Source organism: Marmota flaviventris, chromosome 5 (genome assembly GCF_047511675.1).
Source record: "Marmota flaviventris isolate mMarFla1 chromosome 5, mMarFla1.hap1, whole genome shotgun sequence".
Classification (NCBI taxonomy): Eukaryota; Metazoa; Chordata; class Mammalia; order Rodentia; family Sciuridae; genus Marmota; species Marmota flaviventris.
This window is the reverse complement of record NC_092502.1, coordinates 82,570,357-82,596,946: the sequence shown is the minus strand read 5'-3', so window position 1 is coordinate 82,596,946 and position 26,590 is coordinate 82,570,357. Positions and strand designations below refer to the sequence as shown.

Here is a 26,590-nt window from a genome sequence, read left to right as displayed (position 1 = left end):
ATAAAAAATCAGCTACTGGAAATCTTATGTTGAAATGAACTTGTATATTTGATGTTGAAATTTTTCATATACTGGGACACAAAGAAGGTAACTAACTTATATTCTAAATAGTTCAACAACTTAACTTTAGTAAAATAAAGATCAGATTAATATATGTAATTTAAAAACAAACATTGTAAAGCTGCCTTTAAATTCATGGGCTTTCACAATTCCAAGAAACAATGACATAACAGTGATTAGTTTAAATTTTTACATTACAAGTTTTCCAAATACGCTTAGATTATTAGAGACAAAAATTAAAATGCAACAAGTTGTAAACAAAATAAAAACTTTTCATCATGGTGTTTTTTAAATATGGATTTTAAACTAATTTTTAGCTATTTTTCTTGCTATTGGTTGGAGATTTCATACCTAGACAGTGAAAAATAAGTGAGCCTGTGTGTGTTTTGAGGCTTTGGTTGGCTTTGAAGGCACAGGTCTGTTTCTTGTATGAAAATCAAGAGTCCATACATATGCAACAAACACATGTGATTATAAACCATCAGTGTTTAAAATACCATTGACTATACTCGGTAGATAATGCTGCTGTGGCACTGTGTTCTTAGAAATGGAGGTCAATTTTCCAACTGTCAAATAATCTTTTTCTCTTCACCCTTCATTTCCTGCTTTGTTGAGATCCCTTTCTACTGCAACCGTTGTCACAACTGCATTCTGATTTTGAAATGACACATCTGTGTTCAGTGGTGGTGGTTTATACAAAAAGATTGCAAATCCATTGAAGAAAATGGTGATAACTTTACAAGTAACAGCTAAATAGAAAAATAAAAATTAATTATGTATTTGGCCCTTTACTTAAATGTACAGTAATTATTGTATCCATGGTCATGATTGCACATTCTTGTCAAGTAATTGTTGTGTAGGATTAAGTAAATCCACTTTCCATTTACAACTTCAACACACTATCATATCTTAAGAAATTCATAAGTAACCAAGTGTCTGTGATAAAATAAAATAGCCTATATCATCCTTAAACTTGAATAAGTTGCAGGGTTTTCGTGTTCAAATGGGAAAAAAAAAAAAAAAAAAAAACCCTTTGGAGTTCTTAGGAGAAATCTTCTACAGAAATATATCACATTTACTACTTAACCAAATTTACCCTGCTGTATTACCTAAAAATATGAAACATTAAGATTTACTTCACAAACTTTGATCTGTTTTCAAAGAACTCTGGTTTTGAAATCAATGAGGCAAAGAAAAACTAGCTCCAACCATAATACTAAGCATTTAATAAGTGCCAGTAGAATAAATTAAATGTGATCTTGCCATGTAGTTTTTCTAGAAGCTGATTTCTTTTTACTAATCATTACTATTTTATTTAAAAATGTATATTTGTAAATCAAGAATGCTCATTGATACAACCATTACTATATTTGTAGAAAGAGGAGCTACATAGATATACAAATATATTAGACTTCTCTATTTTTAAATATTCTAATTCCTTGAGTTATTTTTGAAATTTAAATTTTAAATTTATCATACTACTACACATTACATGTGCTACTCTACTTCCTTAATCTTAACTTTCATTTGCTATTTAACCAAAATATCACAGACCATAAAAGGTGAATAGGGTTAAGCATCAAGGCTAACCTTATAAACTATAAAAAATTTCTTACAACATGTCTCAGAATCAAAGGACACTTCCCTACAGCAGGTCTATGTTTTCCAAAGGCTGAACACCTAGATGACCATCATTCTCAGAATTTATCTTTATCTTTTGGGTAAACTCCCATAAAAAGTGTGAAAAAAAATTTAAAAAGAAAATTATACGATGTGTGAAGTAATGAAAGTTAAAATTATACTTTCTAGTTAAGACTAAGCCTTGTGGGCTGGGGATGTGGCTCAAGCGGTAGCGCGCTCGCCTGGCATGCGTGCAGCCTGGGTTCGATCCTCAGCACCACATACAAAAAAAGATGTTGTGTCTGCCGAAAACTAAAAAAATAAAATATTAAAAGTTCTCTCTCTCTCTCAAAAAAAAAAAAAAGACTGAGCCTTGAAGACTGTCTTCAAAGACTCTCATTACATAGTATAGCAAATGATTTCTGCTCAGGACTCCAGGATTGTCCATCAGTTTGCATTGAACTTTCCATAACTCCTATGACTTACGGTACCAAAAATGAGATTTTTTTTACTTCATATTTACTCTAAAGTTTTCAAGAAGTCACTTACCTATACCTACTAGCATATGAGCCATCTTTATGTTATCATAAATCCAGCAAGCACCTTTAATTCCACATTGATTAATATCCCAGAGAATACATGTGCTGTCGATCGTGACACCAAATATAATTGGTCCAGGTATTGTGCCTAGAAGAATTATAGGCAAAATACAAAAGGGTAAAGGTTACAGTTAGCAATCACAAGTTTTTAATATACATAGCTATATGTGTATTTATATACATAAAAATGGGCACTAGATTGTCCATGAGAAAGTTAATCATTTCATGTACAAGGCAAAAAGACAGATAAAATACTTTAAAATAAATATATTTAATTATATATTTGTAATCAGTTCAAAAATACTAACAGAAATCTTAAGCATATATTATATTAAAATTTAACTTAATAATTCATTGTTTTTATAATTTAATGAATATGCATTTGAAATTAGCTATTATAGATTTTAAAATTAAAATGCTTATTCATAATATAAAAGTAAGTCTGTTGAACTATAATACATGTGTTGTGTATACAAATTAATATGAATTTGTATGAGTACACTCATATATGTAACATGTTAATAAACATGAGTATTTCTTACACACACACACACACACACACATACACACATTATTGGAGCCAACCAACAATAGGTTGAAAATGCTTTTTAAAATATTCATCTATACTGAACACGTGCAGACTGTTTTTCTTTGTCACTATTCCTTAAACAATATAGTATAACAGCCGTATTGTTACATAGCATTTACATTGTTTATGTATTATAAGTAATTTAGAGATGATTGACCTATATGTATTTGTATATTTTTATGTGGTGCTAAGCATCTAAGCCAGTGCCTCACACATGCTAGGCAACTGCTTTGCCACTGAGCTATAGCCGCAGCCCAGATTGACCTATATGGAAGAACAGGATATGCCTAAATTATATAAAAATACTAAGCCATTTTACATTAGGGACTTGAGCATCCAGTGATTTTGGTATCTGCAGGGGTTTGGAACAAATCCTCCAGTGACACTCAGAGATGACTGTAGTCAAGACACTTCCAACAGTTACAAGTCAAATGTCAGATTTCCAGTAGTACTTCTGAGAAAAAAAACAGGCTATATCTGCTCTGTGCTTTCATGACATGTAGCATGATAGAGTCAAAAATAACTTGATTGGGGCTGGGGTTGTAGCTCAATGGTAGAGTGCATTCCTAGCATGTGTGAAGCACTGGGTTCAATTCTCAGCACCACATATAAAAAAATAAAAAATAAAAAAAGTCTATCAACAACTGAAATTTTATATATTAGTGCAATTGACTGAAAAAGGACCATTTTCCTGGTCTCATTTCCATTATTAATTGTGTAACTATGGACAAAACCCTGAATCCTTCAGAAACTTAATTTACTCATCAGAAAAATAAGAAATTTGTTTTAGGTAATCTCTAATGTTCTTTTTATTTTTATTTTAATAAATTATCACAATATTATGTTTATTATATTTCTTTTTTATTCTTCCTACATCTGCAAATTCCCATATCTAAAAACTTAGAAAATTCTCTAGACTATATTATTTCTCCCATCGGTTCTTAGTTTGTAAAAATGTCTACACCACTGTTGCTACTGACATATTTTAACTCATTAATTTTTACTGTTAATGCATCATAACAGTGTCACAAATAAAGATAAAAACAGGGATAAATTAAATTATGTATTAAAGATTTTATTTTATATTCTAAGTAAATTTGATACATCTTATAAAGTTATATTTGCAACAGGGTTGGAAACAACCCTGGGTTGTGAAAAGTTGTCATCATGCTATCATGTGGTATATAATTAATGTTACATCCTGAGTATTAGAAAATAGCTTTCTTAAATGACAATTACATAGTTTTCCTCTTTATTTTAATTATTTTCTTGGCATATACCATATAGAAATAGATTCATAAAATCAATGAACCAAAATAGCCAACAATTACCAATGAAATGACATACCTAATAATCGAAGTAACATGAACTGTATTCCTAATGCTAGAGATCGTTGATTTTGATTAACACACCTGGAAATATTAAATGCAAGTGAGACCAAAAAAGGTTATATAGAATAATCACTCTTCGAACAAGTTCATATCTATATCAGTTTAGCATTTTGATATAAAAGTAAATGTGCATATAAATAAACAGGTTATTTAAAAGATCTTATAGTTTATTCATTCGGGGATTATAAAAGAAGAAAAGTTTCATCAGAATTAAATAACACTAAAAAACATCACCAGACCCTATGAATTTTAACAAAGGTAAAGGAGAACAGTCACGTTTAAATGTTCCCTCTACACCTAATCTCTCAAATATTAGGTATAGAGGGAACATTTTCATATATGAAAAACCTATAGCTAGCATCATAATTAATGGTGAGAAACTGGAAGCCTTTCCTTTGAGATAGGAATATAATATCACAATTTCTGTTTATCACAGTATTTGAATTCCTGACCAAAGTTCTTAGGTAAGAAAAAGAAATAAAAGGCATAAAAATTGGGAATAAAGAATTAAAACTGTCTTTTTACAGATGATTTATATTAATTATTTATATGTGTGTGAAAAAAAATATATATATATGACTCCACCAAAAATATTAGAATTAACAAATGAATTTAGTAAAATTCTGGGACTGATACAATAACAATAAACTATTCAAAAATTAGGTAAATCTAAGTAATCAATCCCATTTACAATTGCATAAAAATATGTAGGAATAATAGTAATCAAAAGAGTATAGTTTGTGCACTAAAAATATAAAAAAAATAATGAAAGAAATTGAGGAAGACACAAATAAATGGAAAGGTATCCTATGCTCATGGATTAGAAAAATTAATAGTTAAAATATATCTACTACTCAAAGTATTCTACAGTTTCAATATAATTCCTATCAAAATGCCAATAGCATCATTTACAAAAAATAGAAAATATAATACTAATATTCATATAGAAAGATTCAGAATAGTTAAATCAATCTTGAACAAAAAGAACAAAGCTTAAGGCATCATACCAACCAATTTCAGAGTATAGTACAAAGATATACAAAGGAAAAAATATGATTCTGGCATACAAGATACACACACACACACACACACACACACACACCACCCACCAATTGAACAGAATAGGAAGCCACAAAGTAAATCTATATAATTGACCTTTGATGGAGGTATCAAGAACATACTATGGGCAATTAAGATTTTCTTCAATAAATTGCATTGTGAAAACTAAATATTCACATGAATAAGAATGAAATTGGATCCTTAACTCGTAACATGAGTAAGATCAATTCAAAATGGATTAAAGACTTAACCACAAGACTTGAATATTTAAAACTTAAGCAAAAAAATAGCATATAACAGTACAGTTACTTAGCATTAGTCTGGTCAGTGAATTTTTAAATGTATGAAACCAAAAGCATAGGCACAAAAGCAAAAATAGATAAATGAGATTATATCAAACTAAAATGTTTCTACACTGCAAAGGACACAATCAAAGTGAAAAGATAACCTATAGAATTGAAAAAATATCTGCAAACCATACATTACATGAGGGGTTAACATCCAAAGGAAATCAGATACTAAAACAAGAAAATAGCTAGAAAGAGAATCCAATTCAAAAAATAACCAAAATATAATTTTGCAAGGAATATATACTAATGGTCAACAAGAATATGAAAAAAAGTCTCAACATAAGAAATCATCAGGGAAATGTAGATCAAAATCAGAATAAACTAAATAAATTAAATAAACTCACACCTATTGGTGTAAATATTATAAAAAATATATAATGGATAACAAATGTTGGCAAAGATTTAGAGAAAAGGGAAACATAGCATATATTAGAAAGAATGAACACTGGTATGGTCATTATGAAAGGTAGTATACAGAGGGTCCTCAAAAATTAAAATTAGCATGTGATTCAGCAATCTAACATCTGATTGCATATGAAAGGGAATGAAATAAGTATGTCCAACAGTGTTCATTGAAGTATTCCCAATAGCTAAGATATGGATTCAACCTAAGTGAATGGATAAATAAAATGTGACAGATGATACTATTCAGCCTTATAAAGCAAAGGAAATCTTGCTATTTGTTACAATATGAAGAAACTTGAAGATATGCTAATGGAAATAAATAAGATAAAGACAAAATACTACATGATCTCATTCATATGTGGATACTTTAAAAAACAACAACTTCACATAAGTATAGGGAACAATTAATGATTGGCAGAAGCTGAGGGTGAGGAAAGGGGGTGATGTTAGTCAAAGGGTAAAATGTTTCAATTACTCAGGGCAGGTTCTGGAGATGGGATGCACAGCATGGGGACTGCACTTAATAATACTGTATTGTATGCTTGAAATATGTTAAGAGTAGATGGGAGGGCTGGGATTGTAGCTCAGTGGTAGAGGACTTGCCTCAGTAAGGCAATCGTGAGCCACTAGGTTCAATCCTCCGCAGCACATAAAAATAAATAGATAGATAGATATTGTGTCCATCTACAGAAAAAAAAATTAAAGTAGATGGCAAACATTCTCACCACACACACAAATGATAATTATGTAAGATGATATAAATATATATATATATATATATATATATATATATATATATGTGTGTGTGTGTGTGTGTGTGTGTGTGTGTGTTTGATTGTGATAATCATTTCAGTGTATATATATTTTAAAATATTGTATTACACACCTTAAATATATTCAAATTTCATTTGCCAATTAAATCAAATAAATCTGGAATTTTAAAAAAATAAACTAAAATTTATAAAAAAAAATGCTGAGTTTTTACTATCATTTTTAAGTTGCAAGCACATAATTCTTATTCCCTTTCTAACTTTGATACAGAAATCATACCTATGGAATAGGGTATATATCTGAGACAGATTCAGGGATGAATCTGAAGCTCCATTTGACTCAACAATAATTCTTCAAGTCATAAGTGTCAAACATTAAAGAGACACAATGTTGATCACAAGAAGAAAATCATATGAAAGATAAAAGACAACCACCAGTCTTTTAAAACAAGTAGTTGAAAGTAATTTCTATAATTTTTCAAAAAAAATTAAAAGCATTTTCCTCTTCTTTAAATACTTCCAATTTTCATGTTGTGTAGTGTTAACTACTTAATGTTTTCAGAATAGAATCCAGAAACATTTTTTCATCAAAAAATACATGAGGGAGCTGGAATTGTGGCTCAGTGGTAGAGCACTTGCCTGGCAGGTGTGAGGCCCTGATTTCGACCCTCAGCACTGCATATAAATAAATAAAAGATCCACTGACAACTAAAAAAAATATTTTTAAAAATACATGAAAAGGTAGCAAGTGACTATTATGAAACAAAATGTTGAAACAAGAAAATCTACAGCTTGCTAGGAAAAATACAGAAAGGCTGGTGAGTCCAAGGTAGGGCAGCTAGCAAATAGTTTTGTAAAGCTCAATATGGAAAAAAAAAAAGGAACAATTGAAAGCATAAAAAGCAAACATCCAGGTGACAGCCAGCTCCTTATTGAAGCCCTGTCTCCAGGAGAATTTACTTTCAGAGCACCTCATGTTTAAGGCAGAATGCATGTCATTTCTAATTCTGGCTTACAGGGAGTGCTCTTCATTTCCATGATGCCCAAATTGAATTGAATGTATCTTCAGCTCACACAAAAAGAAGCTTTATAAAAACAGGCAGAGAAAAACCAAGTACATCCCAGGTAGTCAAAGTTAAGATGCTTTCACACAATCTGATTTAAACTCCATATATCTGGGGATCTGTTAGGTTACTTTTCCAATGCCACAGAATTAATGAGTTTGCAAGGGCTGAAGTTGCCACGGAGTCTATTTTTCTTTTAACTCAACATGTTGCCTCAGAAAATGCAGATTCACAACTGATACATACCTTAATATGGACACAGTTATTGGAGTACCAGCCATAAAGGTAAAAATAATTGCAACAAAGAAAATGCCAAGAAATATGGGCAAGTTCGCACAGTGAGTTTCACATTTTCCTGCTTTAGCTTCAAAACCAAAATTATCTGCCATAGGTGTTATTTCTGCTTTCCTTTCAATACAGGAACAGTTGTAATATACCTGGAAAAGTTAGATATAAAACACTGTATTTATTCTGAAAATAGATTGTTATCATTGTAAATAAGCTGATCTCTTTAGACTTGGCAAAACTTTGCATACTGTCTTAATCCATATACAATAAATAATGATGAGAAAGAGTAATTAACCCTAAAAAATTAAGTAGAAACAAACCATACATTTGCAGTAGAATCATCTGTAGTTTGACTTGTGTCATTACTTCAATATGTAACTTACTACTGTCTCATAACTTACAAAACAAATTGATAGCAGTTATGTGATCTCACACACTTTAGGTTTTCATTAGACCATAATTGTTTAAATAACTTTATTCTTTTCCACTACAGAAAGCGAAGACTATAGTAACAATCTTATTATCTGCAATAGTTTAACAGCAAACACTAGAATTGTGACAAGTGTCATAACTAACACATCCTAAGGATTTGGAAAAAACAACTTGCTTCTTTTAATTATAACCTTCTAACTGTAATTTTTTGAACTTATTGGAATTACTTTAGTGCAAGTAAAACTATCCTTCCTAACACAGTAGGTTGATGACAACAAAACAATAGACATGACAATATCATCATCCTACAGACTATTTTACATATATACTTAGTATGTATAGAAATATACTTATGCATATAATGATAATATGAAATAGTAAAAGCTAGCATGATCAAAAAAATCACATGGTTTTCCTTTGTAGAAAAAATAATTCAGATAAGTAAAAAGTTGGTTAGGCTATGCATGATGGTGCTCGGGACCATCTGTAGAAGGATCACAAGTAGAAGGATCACAAGTCTGAGGCCAGCCTCAACAATTAACCAAGATGCTGTCTCATAATAAAAAGGGCTGGGGATATAGCTCAGAGATAAAGCATCACCAGCTATAATCCCCAGGACCACAAAAGGCAACTTAAGAAATAGATAAACAAATAAAATAAAAAATAAAAAGTTGGTTAGCCACAATTTTTTCTTAAAAGCATTTTAAATCTGAACTGCATTCCTACTATAAATCTTTTAACACATTTTAAATCACAGCCACCATCAAAAAAAAGTCAGGAAAGTCAAAGAAAGTTGATGTTTTATAGTTCCAATAACCAGAGACCTTTCTTCAGTGCTAAGAAAGCAGTTTTAAGACCACTGGCATGGATACAGGAAACCAAATATGAAGATGAGACCTCCAAAACTAATACATACTAAGCAATTAGATGTATCAAATAATAAAGTAATTCATTTAAAATTGTAAGAGGGTAAACTGAAAACAGGATTTTTTATTATGATAAAAACTTCACAGCTCTCTTACATAAAATACACATTTGCCCATGAAGTCTGTTTTTGTAGTTGAGGGCACAGGTATAAAATATAAGATGAATATTGTTGTGAGAAAATGTGCATATGTATTTATTACTTTTTATGCATTTTTCATATATTTATTTTTTTTATTTTGTCTTTTTTGCATTTTGCCTATTTAAACTATTCCATAAGAACAAATGTCTTGTGAATCAATGGTTAGTGATGTGGACTTGCTGAACATAAAAATCCAAGACAAAGACAATATTTGGAAGTCAAAATAACTTGTTCTTACTATACAATATCCAGATGGCAATTTTCTGTGTAAGGAGGTAATCATCTTATTACTTGGTCAAAAATACAAATGCAAATTAACCATATCAAAATCATCAAAGGTACTCCAAGTGTGCTCTGGGTGTTAGATTTTTCATCAGCATTTCCTTAAGCAGGATGGTATTTGTGTCTGTACATTTTTAGTTATGCATTTAAAATCTTTCTAATAATTTAACTCTTTAATATTTATATGTAAGAAAATGCTACCTACTTATCCACCTCTCAAAGGAATAGCTACCTGCTAAGTAGTTCTGATTCTAAGGTATCCACCAAGGTCACTTGTGGAATTTGATTCTTTTTAACTGATACAAACACCTGGTTTTCTTTAGGTGTTTTGAAGCTAAAGCAGTTCCAGATATCTACTTGATTTGAAGGAAAATAAACCTCTGGGGATTAAATTCTTTAAACTTCTTCTGAAGTTTTTTAAATTTTCTATAGCTACTTCTTGATAATGATCTAATTATCAAAAATATAATTCTAAAGATTAAACCTCCATACAATATCATCAAAATATTTTATCAGGTATATTATGAGTTGCCACTAACATTTATATGACAGATTATTAAATGTTGTTTGATAGTAATTTAAAAGTATATAGGATAGAAAATACAAAAAATGTTCACTGTTTCATATTTTGTTTTACCCCAGGCAGGATGCTCACATGTTGAGATACACATTGAATGTATTTATTACACATAAAACCATTAAGGATATGTGTGTGTGTGTTTGTGTGTATGTGTTTATATATATACAAATGAACATATAGTGTACATAATTCACACACATACACTCACACATGTTGGTTTGGGAAGAAATTGGAAGTCTTTCTAATAACATAAGTGATGTTACAAAAAATATGTGAATAATTGCCAAATTGATATTTCAACAAGAACCACTTGAGTCATAAAGGAAGAAAGGTGTTTATCATCAGCAGGTTTGGGGTTTCTTAATGGAGGAGGGACAGGAAGATAAAGTAACTCCACTATAGGATCAAAAGAACTATCATAAATACACACATTGCCTCATTAAAGGTAAAGTAGCAGACACACTTACCTTTGTTTTCTTATCTGAAACAGAATTTGAACAACCTGCAAAGCATGGAGAAAAATACTGGACTCCATCTATTCCACAGAGTGGATAATAATAGGATCGTGAACAGCTACAATTGCTATTACAAGGGGCTGTCAATTTTCCCAGTTCTCCTGTTCTGTAAATAAGAAAAGACAGAAGATCAAATTCTCTATGACATAACTTTTTTAAAATTTGTTTTATTTTAGTTACACATGACAGTACAATGATCTTGACATATCATACATTTGAATCAGATGGGGTATAATTTCTCATTTTTCTGAGTATGTCATAACTTTTTTGTGATACTAAGGTTTGAACCCAGGGCACTCTATCACTGAGGTACATTCTCAGCACCACCCTCCTTTATTATTATTATTTTTTTTTTTTTTTGAGACACAGTTTCCCTAAGTTGCCCAGGTTGGTCTTGGCCTTTAAGGTCACTGGGATTTCAGTTGTGCACTACCACACTCAGCTCTAGGTCTTAACTTTTAAAGACAAGTTCAGAGTATTGTCATATCTTCACATTCAGTCATTTATTCATTCACTGAGCACAGATTACTGACCATATAACACAAAATTTCCACCTTTGCACATACGCTTACTTTCTTGTGATGAGAAGCAGTAAAAATAATAGTTTTATAATGCCTGCCAGTGATGAAGGAGGAGGAGGAGGAGGAGGAGGAGGAGGAGGAGGAGGAGGAGGAGGAGGAGGAGGAAGAGGAGGAAGAAAATCAGAATAAGCAAAGAAGGCAGATTTTCGTTCTGGTGATAGACAATGATTGTGTAGACTGGTTCTGTGAATTGTGGGATGTTAAGCAGCATCCCCAAACTCCAGCCACCAGATGTCTGTCAATAGTGTTTTCCTTGGTTTTGAAAGCCAAAAAGTCTCCAGACATTTGCCAAATGTCCCCAGGTATTATGTTCCCAGAATTTTTATCCAAAAAAGGATGAATAAAATCATGTCATTCAATATATTCAATTTACCAATGGGAAAACTGAGGCCTTGAAAGATTAGGTTACTCTTCTGTATTTGCCAAATATACTTTTCCTGATCCCCAGGCCTAGGGTCATTTTAAAACTGCTTAACAGAAAGCAATATCTTTCATGATATAATGAGTTACTTTAATCAAAGATGCTTCCTCAATGCATCATTCATTCATTCAACCATACATACTGAACAAGTGTTAGGACCTATGCTAGGTAATGGGAATACAAAGCAGCATACGATAGTCCCTGCCCTCAGAGACTTCAGGGTCTAGGAATACAGTAATACATAGACAATTGCATAGTAACATGTAACATGAGTATGGTTAGATATTTCCAAAGTGCATTCTAGAAGAACCAGAGACAGTCACCTAACACTAGCCAGAGTTTGGAGGAGAGATACTGGAGGAGCTACTGCCTGAGATGAGTCTTAAAGGATGAGTAAGATATGGCTGGGCAATGAGGTGGAGCGGGGTTCAGAAAAAGCTGGCACAAAGGTATAGTAGTGAGAAACAGCATCCTGTGGATGTGGAAAAATATAAATGGTGTCTGAAGTCAAGAGTGAGAGGAAATGTACTTGGAGAGGAATTAGGGACCAGATTAAGTAGGCTCTTCGAGGTCCTTGTTACAAATAATAAACTTTAACCTACGGGCAAAATATAATAAGTATTTTTTTGGGGGGGTGGGAGTACTGGGGATTGAACTTAGGAACACTCAATCACTGAACCACATCTCCAGTCCTATTTTGTGTTTTCTTTAGAGACAGGGTCTCACTAAGTTGCTTAGCGCCTCATTTTTGCTAAGGCTGGCTTTGAACTCACAATCCTCCTGCCTCATCCTCCCAAGCTGCTGGGATTACAGGCATGTGCCACCACACCAGCCAATAATAAGTATTTTTATAACAAAAACGACATTGCAGAAGTTCATTTTCAAAAAGTAATCCTAGAGGTTGTGCAGAGTATGGACTTGAAGAAAGGAGACCATCTAGAAGACCCCAGACAACAGGTGATGACTATACAAAGTAGAACTGTTATTTTAAGATAAAAAACATGATTACATGTAACTATTATTTTGACTGTCTTCCCCCCACAAAGAGATAAGCCTATGTGCAAAGACAGATATTTCATTTTTTTCATTCAGTGGTCATATGTTGAATGAAAAAAATAAATAAATGGCAAGATATGGCAATGCTCTGACCTGTTCATTAAAAGTTTATAACTTTTAAATCAACCAAAATTATGAAAAAAAAAATCATAACTTTTAAAGAACATAGATAATTTGATCTTTTGTTTTATTTACAGTACAGGAAAACTGGGAAACAGCCCCTCGGAATGCAATTATAACTGTGATTCTATTGTATTTTAAAATACAAGAAAATGTGCAGGAAATAGGTTGGAGAAAAATTTTGGTTGTGCAGTCAGTAATATCTGATGATTTGCTAACTGATTGAAGACTGAAGGATGGAAAAGTCAAAGGCAACTCCCAGTGGTGCAATAGAGAAGGAGAATCAGTTTTGAAAAATAGGTAACAAGTATGGTTATATATGTACAGAGATTAAGAGTCTCAAATTTGGTAAAGAACACTAGCCTGAAGCTAGAAATCTTAAAAATCTATTTGCATACAAATATAGCTAAAACCAGGAGCCTTATAAAACCAGCCAAGTAGAGCCTTGTGAGAAGAGCTTAAGGTGTAGGGGGCCCACCTGCAGTGAGCTCCAACTTTGCACTAAACTACCAAAGTGGTAGCAATACATCTAAAAGTGTTTCTAAAATGCACTTACCAGATATCTAACCAAAAAACCAGGGCCAGAGGTGAAAGGGAGAAAAACAGAAAGAGAGAATGATAAATCCATGCCACCTTGAAGCTAAGCTAACTCTTTCACACTGGAAATCAAACAGTAAATGAATTAGCATATCCAAGTACTAGCTGATAATATTGCTAAACTGAAAAATGGCATTTTAGTAGGTAGAGAATGAGAGGTTCGTGAAGGAGATAGATTAAAGAGAAAGGTAGAAACAAGTGCATGGGAAGTGTGAAGGAAAGTGTTGTCAAAAGAGTAGATTATTATAAGTTATCTGTCACTCTGCCTGGAGTCTCTCCTTAGTCTAACCTATTCTACAGGCTGTTGCCAGGTTTATGATTTTATTGACAAACACAAACATTACCACCTCAACCCACAAAAAATTTCCAGCACAAATATAGAGAGAGGACTAGAGAGAAACTAACCCTTCACCTTTAGAAATAGCCTTAATACAATAATTTTCAAATTTAAATTTTCTAATATATAATTCTCATGTTATTTATAAATAATTACTGAGAATACACAAAGTATAAGATAGAACTGTGAAAACTACAGTGCATATAATGTACATTTTATTATGAAGAGTAGGTCACTTTAGCCTACCTATTTTATAAAGATTTATTTTGTAAGGCAAAGGAGAAACTATTAGTAGAAAAATAGTAAGAGTTTGCCAAGTATATGGTTTATATGTACGTACCTTTAGAATTACTTTTAAATATTTTACTTTAAATATTTTAATGTTTTAAAAATAGGCATGTTTATCACAAGTAGTAGAATTTAAACACTAAGTTTTTATTTAAATTCAAACTATCACTCTAAAATTATGCCTCTACAATAGGCAAGTAATTCCCTGAAACTATAGCAATAATAGTTATGCCTTTTTCAAGAGCTATTTCATAAGCAAAGAAAATGTAGCTATGGATAAATTCAGAAAAAAAATATTGTATGTACTTACTATGGAATATCATATTTTATAAGGTTTTAAATACAAAATGAAACACAAATCACCATCACCAGCACTAATTACCAAATTAAAACACAAGGATTTTATCAAATGTCAAGGCAATATAAAAATGTTAGAAAATTGTATGTGGCAGAGTAAAGATTCTCTGCACCTCTATACTAGAAACTGCATCCTCACAACCTTTCTCTTCCTCCCTGAAGTGGCCCTTCTTGAGCTTCTTGATTTGCTCTTTCCTTTTTCTTATACTCATGTTTCTTGGATGAAGCTATTTTGACTAAGTGGTCATGACATAAACATTTTAATGTGCAGGTATAGAGGCTAAAATTAAGAATCGGGGGGGGGGGGGGGCACAGGGAAAAATAATCAGACATTGTCACACCTACTTTGTGACATCAAGCCCTATCTCTATTTATAGCTCTCTATACACACATACATAAACATGGGTGAATGTGGGTTTGTGTATGACACTAACTTTCAGGGTTTTTTTGCACCACCAAGAGATGTGCATATATATTAATCACTATATTTGTGTTCCAGATTTTGACATACCTTGATAATCAATCCCTATATCCTCCTCAAACTCAAATAACACACCTTGACTTTTTAACTGATTATGCTAAGGAAAGCTCACCTGGTAGTAACACTTGTGGAGAACAGAAAAATATCAAGTGAATTCATATCTATCTTGTTACTTGGAATAATAAACTATTTAAAATTTTGTTTTTCTAAAAAGAATATAGAAAAAAAAGTGCTTTGTTGTGATAAGTTCGTGTAAAGTTTATAAGGATGAAAGTCAGGTCTACACAACTTACTTCTATCTACTTTTCAACATTCCTAGATATTTTTCTAATATTTCTAGACATATAACATAAGAAGCCCCATTCAAACTGATCCTTGAATCTAGCCTTCACTTTTTAAAGCATTTACACCTTTGGCTTAACATGGTTCCTCTCCTCTATCTTCCCCTCTTCTCTAACCTATCAATCTCAAAATTCTTGTATCTCTAACTGATTTAAACTCAATTTTTTATATGGCCATGAATTCATTCTGAATCTAATCAAATCAAATAGAAAGCTCTCCTTTTGATTTACACAGCACTTTGTACATCCTCAATGACTTAAGTCATTGTTCATTCACTATTGTGCTTTCAAACCTCTCCTTTAGAATAAGGATTTTGCAGAGCAAGCATTCAACAAGTGTTGAATACATGTTATGGAGCTTAACCAAACACTACTTTAGAACACTGGGCATCACACTGATGTGAAGGAATGACAGACATGTGAATAACAACTACAAATCATGATTATTGGTATTGGCAAACTTTCCAAACAAATTACAATTCATTTTACCATCTGAAATGCTGAATAACACAGAATTATGGTGTCCTGGACCTGGAGTACCACCTCCCTCAACAGCCTCATGCATATCTAATGAAATAATTAAAGCACTACTGTGAACTAGAAAATGCACTGCTGTGTAATGCCCCCTGCCTGATCTCCCTCTCGTGTCTTAGGATTTCAAAGCAAAATAAATAAGGCAAAGAAAGAAAGGCAAATAGTCAAACTGGTTAGAGGTAGAAACACATTTATAGCACAGATTAGCAAATTACATATTTCTCTCCAACACACATAAATTTCTAAGTAAATACAACAATGGTATACCTGGGACTAGCCTCATTTTAATCTTTTATTTTATTTTCAACCCAACTATTAAGAAAATTTAATATTATGGAATAATCTTAATTTTAAAAAATTAATGGGAAAATAAAATGTGAAATTCTACCCACACTGTTTTCTTAGTTTGTTTTCTTGTTGCTATGACAAAATACTTTAGTCTGGGTAATTTACAAAGAATATAAATTTATTTGGCTTATAGTTCTGGAGGCCAGGAGAAGTCCAAGGACACAGTGCCAGTATCTGCTCAGTATTTGGTAAGGGCCTTCTTGCTACATCAGAGCATGGTAGAGGATATCATAAAGCAAGACAGAGAAAGAAAGCTGGCTTGAGGTCTCTCTTCCTCTTCTTATAAAGCCATTAACATCATCAGGGAGGTTGTACTCTAGATATTTCCTCTTATTCTAAGTATCTTCTAAAGACCTTACCTCCAAATACTATTGACTGGCCTGGGGATATAGCTCAGTTGGTAAAGTGTTTGCTTTGTGTGCATAAGGCCCTGGGTTCGATCTCCAGCACCACAAAAAAAAAAAAAAAAATACTATTGCCCTATAAAGATGGAAATTATTTCAACACATATACATTTGGGGAACACATTCACATGGTAGGTGTGAATCTCTTAAGCAAATATTGTGTTGTATTAGTCTTAGTAACCCTGAGGCAGGTATAGTGCCCACCCAGTATGTGGTATTTGCTTCTTAAAAGCTCTTTGAACAAACGCAATTTTTTTAAAGAAAATATCAATTATTCAGACTAAAAGCAAAACAAAACAAAAAATTCTACATGCTCTTTCATAGAAATAAAAAGCCTTCTAAGTAAAAAAAAGTCAATTAATCATAATTTAAGAATGCATATACTTGTAAATGCATACATAGTTTGCTATTCTGATAGTAATATAAAAAAGCATTGAAATATATTTACCCATTATATGATTCAGACACACCAGCAAATGGCTCATTTTCACATTTGGCATAAATAAATATAAGACTCAGCATAAGTGCAACTCCAGATGTGAACAATGCAAATTTCATTGTATTTTTACATGTCATTTTGAACTTTGAAACAAGAACACCTCCTAAAATCTGACCAAGAGCAGCTCCAGGAATCAAAACAGCTCCTAAGGAGAAAAAAGGCGAGAGAGAAAACACAGGAATACTGAGTAAATCAGACTGACAACTGGGAAAACGTAAAAAGCAAGCAACAATATGGTTTAACATACAGAAGTTTTCAGCCAACATTAAAATACTGCATAAATGAAAGTAGTTTTATTAAGTAAGGGTTTAGTAAAATTAACTATTGAACATGAAGATATTCTCTTTAGCCTGATAGAATTGTCTATCTCAGATTCATACAATAAATTTTCATAAAATCAGAAACTTTTATCCAAACAAGTATAAAGTGTAGAGGCTGGGGTTGTGGTAGAGCACTTGTCTCACACATGTGAGGCACTCAGTTCGATCTTCAGCACGACATAAAAATAAACAAAATAAAAGTATTGTGTTCATTTACAACTAAAAAGAAGAAAAAGAAATTGAAAATGTTTTTTTTAAGTATAAAGTGTATATTTCAAGGTGCAAGATATTCAAAATTATATATTATCCTACTGAAAATGTGTTGTTGTGGTAAAGTAAAATTATTAGATTAAGTTAGGACAAAGAAAAAGTTTTACCTCCAAGGGTAGCTGCAAAGCTGGATGACAGTCCAAATTGATTTTCTATAAATTTAGGTAAAAATGTTGCAAATCCAGTAGTAACTAAGGCTTCTGAAGAAGTTGATAAAACTAAACACATAAAGACAGTATTCCTCATCAAATTCTAAAGAAAAAAATACAGTTCACCAAATGAATAACTAAGATTATACTGCGAAGTGCAGCATTAAAATGGTAGCATTGTGGAAATATCAAAACTTTTAATAAACACAATATTAGCCTTTAAAATTACAGCATTCTCTCCAGCATCAAAATATAACTAAGGATAATTAATAGATTTACATATGTATCAATGAGAAAATGGGTAGGTGAAGCATCTAGAGAATAGAGACTTCATCAATGCCATGATCATGCCTTTATTACACTCAACAGGCTAGAGACAGAAGGTAGAAGCTCACTTGGAGAGGTTTCCTTACCCACACTTATTATTATAGATGCATGTACTATATATCCACTTATTTGATTTTTAATTGTGTTTTGAATTCTTATGTCCACTAAACAAAAACCTTGAGACTATGAGCACAGATGAGATTGGTCTCTAAGGATCATAATGACACTCATAGAATCATTTCATGATTAAAAGGAGTCTGAAATTTAGAATAAAGTTGAGCAAATAAATAGGTGTCTTTTTACTGGAATGCTTCTAATCTTTATGCTTAAGCATTAACTAGAAATCAGATACATGAAAATTTTTGCAAGTTGACACATGGAAAATCAATATCATACTAACCTAGAATTTCAACTGCAACACATTTACATAGAAAAGAACAAACAGTACCCAAAAACTCCTGGAATTAAAGTGGGATGACCCTCAAAATATTCATTTAGTCAGAAATATTATTCAGACATCCAAGGATATTAGGTGATATCCCATCTAAGGAAAAGCAGCAATAAAACTCCGTACTCATAGAGAACTGAATCAGTATAGGAATTTCTACACAGAAGGTATAAGGATAAAAAAAATGGAAACCAATAATTCTTGAAAGTATTTTTGTAAATTATAATTTATAAAATAAGTTAAGGAAAATATATGAAACAGAACAGACTTACTGTAGGAGAAAATAATAGTAGTTGGAATTAAGTTATGAACAAGCTTACAAGATGTGCACATGTGTAGAGGAGAGGAAAGGTGGCTGAGGGAAGAAGTAAAAGGCTTCAGTGATAAGTGATCAGGCACTGCATAAGGGAAATAAGAGAGGAAAATGGGCTAGCGTGCCCAAGAGGGACCACAGATTATTGATATCACCAATAAAATAACTCATGCTTTTTCAGCTATTCTACTCTGGAATAGTTGTTCTCAAGGGGAAAAAAACTAAATCTGAAGAGATGTTGATAAAATGTAGAATTTCAGTAAATGAGCAAACAAAAATATACTACAAAAAGGTTTGTATGTGTGTTTTACATATGCATTATGTACATGCAGATGAGGGATGGAAGGAAAGTAAGGGGAAAAAAGTGAAAGTGAAAACAGTTTATTTCACCTTCAGAGCAGCTGGGAAATCTTTAAAACTTTTTCCAAAATTCTCATCTGTGTGTTGCAAGGAACTACTCTTATTCTGATGAGTCTGGGAAATTTTTCCAGCTTGAATTTTTGCTGTACCTGGGGAAAAAATAGTAAACGTACTTGCTCTATCATTTCACTCACCATTTAAAAAAATGCTTACTTTTTAATTGACACAAACTTCCACAGCTATGTAAATTCCATAACAAAAGAGGTCAGTTCCTCTCTGTCAACAAAATAGTACAAATATTTATGTCTGCGATGAGGCCGGCCCAAGAGCTAACTTTCATTACACTGCCTAAGGAAGTTCCAACCAGTCTAACCATTAAAATGAGACAATTTTGCTCATCTCCTATAAACTTTCTTCATTTCAAGTCCCTTAACATGTTGTCTACATTTCAAATGTTTCTCTTTCTCATCCTTTATATATTAAAGTACATTGTAGCTATTTTCTCTTTTCTTCTAAGATGCTTGGCAGATGAAAAATAATATTTACTATCACAATGTCCCTTTTATTTTTAATTTTATTATTTAATTTTGTACTGGAGATTGAACCTAAGTGCACTTTACCACTAAGTTATATCCCCCAGTCTTTTTTTTTTTTTTTTTTTTTTTTTTTTTTTAAGTAAAAGTCTCACTAAGTTGCTGAACGTCTACATTGGTGTGGCTGGTCTTGAATTTGCAATCCTCCTGCAAATTCCCAGCCTACCAAAGTAGCTGGTATTACCAGGCCTAGCTTCATTTTTCAATAGTACTATGTGAATAAATCTGAGAAAATAGTCAACATATGGAATCATAAATTGGAGGACCTGCAATAAAAAGAAATCAATGAGTTCATCTACTTTTAATCTGTCAAGTTCTCTTTTGCCCATTTCCAAAAATTAATCATCTATTTTATTGCAAATGACAATGGGAATCACTAAATATCCCCAACCTAGAGAAGAGTACTTCTATATATACCTATTTCAGATACAGAGGCAAGATCTCAGAGAGGACAATGAACATTATTTTCTATTAAAGTTTTCCTTTTGGATACATGTCTAGTATTAAGATATGATAAAAATTAATGTATGGCAATATGACTTCAATGATAATTGAAAAAATAAGCACTTGTACTTTCAACCACAAATAACTAACATGAAGGATTTGAGGCAGAAGTTTCCTTGAAATTAGTCATTAACAAAATGCAAACTAAGAATTTTAAAGATATTGTGTCTTACATATAATAAAGCAGGACTCCAGATAAAAGATAAAAAACAAATTTAGTAAGTAGTAAGGAGATGAATATATATACACACACACACACACACACACACATATATATACATATATTTTTTAATGAGAAATACATGCATATTAAAATTGCAAGTAAACATTGTCTAAAATAAAGTTAGGTATTCAAAAGTTTGCATATGCACACAACTGAGATTCTATACAAAAGTAAAGAGGACAAATGTACAGTCTTATTAGTCATATAGAAAACAACATCTGGCTGGGCCCAGTGACTTTCACTAGAAGTAGAGGTAGGAGGATGGCAAGTTCAAAGCTAGCCTCAGCAATTTAGCGAGACCCTAAGAAACTTAGTGAGATCCTGCCTCAATACACAAAAGAAAAGGACTGGGGGTTTAGCTCAATGGACAGGGCCCTGCTTCAATCTCCTGTACCAAAAAAAGAAAAACTACATTATTGCTAGAATTGGATAAAAACACTCTGGTTTTAAAGAGAACTTTTTTACCTGGTAAATGTTTTGGGAAGCAAGAGAAAGGTACTATCAAAGACCAAGCAATGAAGCAAGATATGAGAAATCCGATCCACCAAGCCCCCAACCATCGTGGATCATCCTCAGTGATACCAGAGCTAAACAAAAAAAAAAAAAAAAAAAAGGAGGTAAAAGCCAAGTCAGTGTTGTTAATTAAAACTCAGTTATAATCATAGACTCGAAAATTAAAGATAATCAAGTATGATATTATCATAATAACCAAATTTTTATTGATGCCTTTTTGATAATCAGACAATGGTAGCAGACATTAATAAGTTAAAAGAATAATTATTTACAAAGTTTTTTAAAACAGTAAATGTGACATAAAATTTTAAAATATTTAACAGTTAATAAGTATGATGGATATTTGAAAACATATATAGAATTTTCTGAGGATTCTTTATTAAACCATGGCTGTTTTTACCCTCTACTGTGTTAAAATTACTTAAAATTATTATAATTATTTAAAATTAATTAAATATATCTCACAAAAAAAAAATCACTGACCTATGTTGAAAGCCCACATTCAGGGCTTCACATTTGGCATTTACTTAAGTATAAACTCGTCTAAAATGATTTGGAGTCACTAATATTTCCACACATGCATACTGTGTACCTTGATCCTATCCACCCACCCATCTTTACACTTACTCCCCTTGTCCTCTGGCACTCATCTCAAGTCCCTCACAATCACTGTTCTACTTTCAAGTTGATTTTTTTTTTCAGTTTCCTCATATAAGAGAGAGCATGTGATAATTTTCTTCCAGTATCTGTCAAAGGATTACCAATACCTTTCATTTTGCTATAAGTGACAGAATTTTATTTTTCTTCATGGTTGAATAATATATATATATTTCTGATATATGTAATACATATATGTATATATAAACACATATAAATATATATGTGTATATATGTTTTCTTATTTAATCCTGTCATATATATATATATATATATATACACACACACACACATGTGTGTGTGTGTGTATAATATTTTCAGATGTCCACTCATCTGTACCTAGATTGATTCCCTATCTTGGCTATTGAGAAGAGTGCAGTAACAAACGCGGGTATGCAGAAATCTCTTATTTATTCTATTCACTTCCTTTCTATGTACACCCAAAGTAGCATAGCTGGATCATTTGAAGTTCCATTTTTCATTTTTGAGGAACCTCCATACTATTTTCCATAGTGGCTATACAAATTTAAATTCTCACCACAGTGTATAAGAGTTTCCTTTTTTCTCCACATTCTTGCCAAATTATTTGTATAACAGCAATTCTAACTCAGATCACTTGCCATTCTTTAATTGAATAACTTGTGTTAAATTTGTGTGTTCTAAAAAAAAAAATCTGGATATTAACAATCCTAAATCAAATGGTAACTAGCAAACATTTTCTCCCATTCTGTAGAGTTGTCTCTTTGTTGTTTCCTCTTCTGTGTAGAAGCTTTTTCATTTGATGTAATCCAATTTGTCAATGTTTGCTTTTGTTCCTGAAATTTTGGGGTCCTACCCAAAAAATCATTTCTTATTCTGTATCCTGAAGTACTCTCCCTATATTTCCACTAGTAGTTTCAGAATTCTAGGTATTGCATCAAAATCTTTAAACCATTTTGAGGATTTTTTTCTTTGTTCTGTTTTAACTTATCTTGTCACAGTCTCTAAAAGGTCATACTAAGACTAAAAGCTCTAGGGGGAAAAAATCACATACGAAGGACCACATTTCCTTATTCATTGCTTATAATCAAGCAAAGGATTGTGCAGTTATGATTCCCAATGGTAAAATGAAAAAACAGATTCTCAGCAAAGGTCATTAATTTGTCTATTCAGGAAAAGGTAAAGGCAGGTAATGTGGATTTTGCAATCAAAAGATCTACTTCAATTAATGTTGTGGCTACTTACCAACCTGTAAGTATCAGCTGCTTTAAAGGATTATTGGGAAAATTAAGTAAGAAAACATGTAAGTTATGTTTATTGGAAACATTTGCTCTCTGGAATATAGTATAGGATAAATATTATATATCATTATTACTATATTGCCACGTTATTAAAATAGTGATCTCTCTGACATTATAATTATAATTGTAATCTGTATGACATTATCAGAGCTACCAGAAAATTTATTCTGAGAATCAAAGCCCCATCAGACACTTCAGGCTAGCTGTCCCCAACTAAATCTACAGAAAACATGACTACTTTATATTGAATTGTTGATTTTTAACAATGCATGAAATCTTAGAAAAAAATGTATTTCTAAACATTTAACCACATAACCCTATTAAATATCCTTATTTATGAATAAATACATTATTACACTAAGAGATGGTATGGTATTTATTCATGAAGCAATGTAGCCAGAATAAGATATCATATAAAAGTTGTATATGGTCAGTTTTGTGGCTTAAAAATCCCATGACATATTGAATAAGTACTGTGAAAATTATCTATGATGTTAGTATATTGAAATCAAATAGACTCAAATGAAAGAAAAATAGATATTGCCTTGCCTTTCTCCCATAGCAACATCAATGTACATGGTTAACAGCTGTCCTCCCAAAACATAGCCAATGGCTGGGCCTAAGATTGACATAGAATAGCCGATTCCTAGAAAGAAAAAAAAAAAAAACAGACATTGGAAATAGCCAAATGTACAACTTTGTTTACATCTCTAACAACAGTGAAAAAAGACAAATATTTTGCTATAGAAAAATATAAGTAAGGAGGTCTACTTCAAAATTACAAAAAAAAAAAATCAATAAATATACTATTTGATGGTATCATTTTATCAATAATTATGTTAAGGAATCTAAAATGTATGTCAGTAGAAAATCTGTCTAACTGTAATAATTACAACAAGGCAAAACAATTGCAACTCCATGGAAAGTTAGATTATGTTCACTGGTTAGCATGAGTAGCACATCTACTATTATTCTGTACTAAGAATGATAATTAGTGTTTACAATCTCAGGAAATAAAACAATGTGAAACAAGAAGTCTCCTCACTTTGCACCCACTTGGAGAGTATTTAACTTGCCATACAAAAGATTTTGAAACTTCTATCTGCCGTTAATTACATTTCTTAATAGATATTCATTTAAACCTCTTGTTTTTAGACACTTTCCATTTTAACTATAGGCAAGATTTAATTGAACTTATTTGTGTCTATTATATATTTAACATTTTCCTGTGTATAAAAAAAATTAACTGTATTACAAACGTACAGACGACTGCTGGGTTTTTCATTCTTATACAAAAAAAAAGAACAGGAAACTTAGTTTTTACCTAAACTAAGTACATCTCAATGGCAAAAATGACTAATGTACTAAATCAAGTCTCCAAAATGAAGCTCATGGAAGATGATCTGAAAACATAATTTTTATCTATCTGTCAACTTTCTTAATTTATAATATAGCTGTGTTTTAAAAAGTAAAAAATACTTTAGTAGAAAAATTAAACTATATAATTCATAAGTAGTTGTGCACATATAAAGAATTCATACTCAAAAATACTTTATGAATAAAAGGGCATGCTTAAAAATGCTAGAAATCGGTAATTTATAAATTCTTTTTGGTGGTGATCTTGTTTGTTTGTTTTGGTACTAGGGATTGAACTCAGAGGCGCTCAACCACTAACTCACATCCCCAGCCCTATTTTGTATTTTATTTAGAGACAGGGTCTCACTGAGTTGCTTAGCGCCTCACCTTTGCTGAGGCTGGCTTTGAACTCATGATCCTCCTGTCTCAGCCTCCAGAGCTGCTGAGATTACAGGCATGCACCACTATGCCTAGCTTAGTGGTGATCTTTTAAAGAAACGATTTCCAATTCAGTTAAACCAACAATTTTGTAAGGACATCTTAAAACTTTTGTAAAGCATACAGTTGCTATAGAAGTTTCCATATTACAGATGTACCCAGATCTGGGCATATGGATCAGTGGTAAAATGGTTATCTAACTGTACAAAGCCCCCAGGTTCAACTGCCAGCACTGGAGGCAAAAAAAAAAAAGGAAAAAAAAATTAAAGGATGTGCCCAGGTAGAGTTAGTAGTCTGTCAGGGCCACTCCGTACATACTGACTTTCAGTACTACAGCAATGAGTTTCCTATGATAGAATAAAAAACAATAAAGAGAAAAACTCATATAAAAATTAATCAGGTTGGGGCTGGGATTGTGGCTAAGAGGTAGAGTGCTCGCCTAGCATGAGCGGGACCCGGCTTAGATCCTCAGCACCACATAAAAAAATAAAGGCATTATGTTGTGTCCATCTACACCTAAAATATAAATATTTTTAAAAAATTAATCAGGCAATAATTAGATGAAGCACCTTGCATAGTCTGGTTAGCTCTAGACTTTAGGGAAGGAATTTTACCTAGAATTAGTTCACAAAGGGGAAAAAAAGGACTCATATAAAAGTGTTAATCTAAAATGAAAATTTAAGAGTTTCTATACACCCTCTGGTTTTTGTTTTTTTGTTTTTTGTGGAGTCTATTCAAGTTAACGTTGATATAACCAGTCACAATTGCCACACCCTGTGTAAGTTCCCCAGGATTTAGGCAACCCAGACAAAAGGCTTCTCCAGTGGTTCTTTCCATCCAGGAAGGTTAGCATGCCCAGAGGAGGATATAACCAAAAATCATTATGCATTTTATTAATCATCTGGTTGTAGCAGTAAATAGTTAAATAAAGGAAATAGTACATTTACCTAATGGAAATGCCTATCACATTACAAATAACTTTTTACCAAGCCTGTTATGCTTTAGTTATAAAATGAGAACCGTTTCTTTGCCTTTTGACAAAGATCAAGAATACTCATAAAGTAAACAATAGGACAAAATGATCAGGGGATGATTATATTAGAGGTTAAACTTACCTATATAGAGAGAAGACTTGTGAGTGGGCACAGAATCATCAATAAAGGCTGTTCCCAGGGTGTAGAGAGGGGTCCCTCCAGTCCCCAGCAACAGTTGCCCCAAGATGAAGACATACAAGTAGTTAGAAAGCGAAGAGTTGGATGAGGTACAACTGGTGCTATTCCTTGTTGTTGAGCAAGTATCTTTAGTAAAAAAAAAAAAAAAAAGTGAATTTACAGAAATTCATCAAGTAAATATCTAGCATACAAATGATTTTTGCTTAGCATAGTCCTTACTTTTTTTTTCAATC

The 26,590-nt window shown here is 32.1% G+C and overlaps 1 protein-coding gene across 1 annotated transcript in view; it reads right to left on the bottom strand.

Moving 5' to 3' along the window:
* Nucleotides 1–404: 404 nt before the first annotated feature.
* Slco4c1 (solute carrier organic anion transporter family member 4C1) overlaps nucleotides 405–26,590 on the bottom strand; it is a 55,917-nt gene continuing 29,731 nt past the window's right edge. The window contains exons 3-13 of the mRNA XM_027927859.2: nucleotides 26,301–26,483; nucleotides 23,941–24,037; nucleotides 21,407–21,528; nucleotides 19,652–19,770; nucleotides 18,132–18,276; nucleotides 17,384–17,579; nucleotides 11,023–11,176; nucleotides 8,154–8,344; nucleotides 4,216–4,280; nucleotides 2,230–2,367; nucleotides 405–809 (exon numbers count right to left, since the gene is read on the bottom strand). Of these exons, the coding sequence (XP_027783660.1) occupies nucleotides 649–809; nucleotides 2,230–2,367; nucleotides 4,216–4,280; nucleotides 8,154–8,344; nucleotides 11,023–11,176; nucleotides 17,384–17,579; nucleotides 18,132–18,276; nucleotides 19,652–19,770; nucleotides 21,407–21,528; nucleotides 23,941–24,037; nucleotides 26,301–26,483 (1,571 nt within the window). The 3' untranslated portion in view covers nucleotides 405–648. The remainder of the gene's footprint in view (nucleotides 810–2,229; nucleotides 2,368–4,215; nucleotides 4,281–8,153; nucleotides 8,345–11,022; nucleotides 11,177–17,383; nucleotides 17,580–18,131; nucleotides 18,277–19,651; nucleotides 19,771–21,406; nucleotides 21,529–23,940; nucleotides 24,038–26,300; nucleotides 26,484–26,590) is intronic.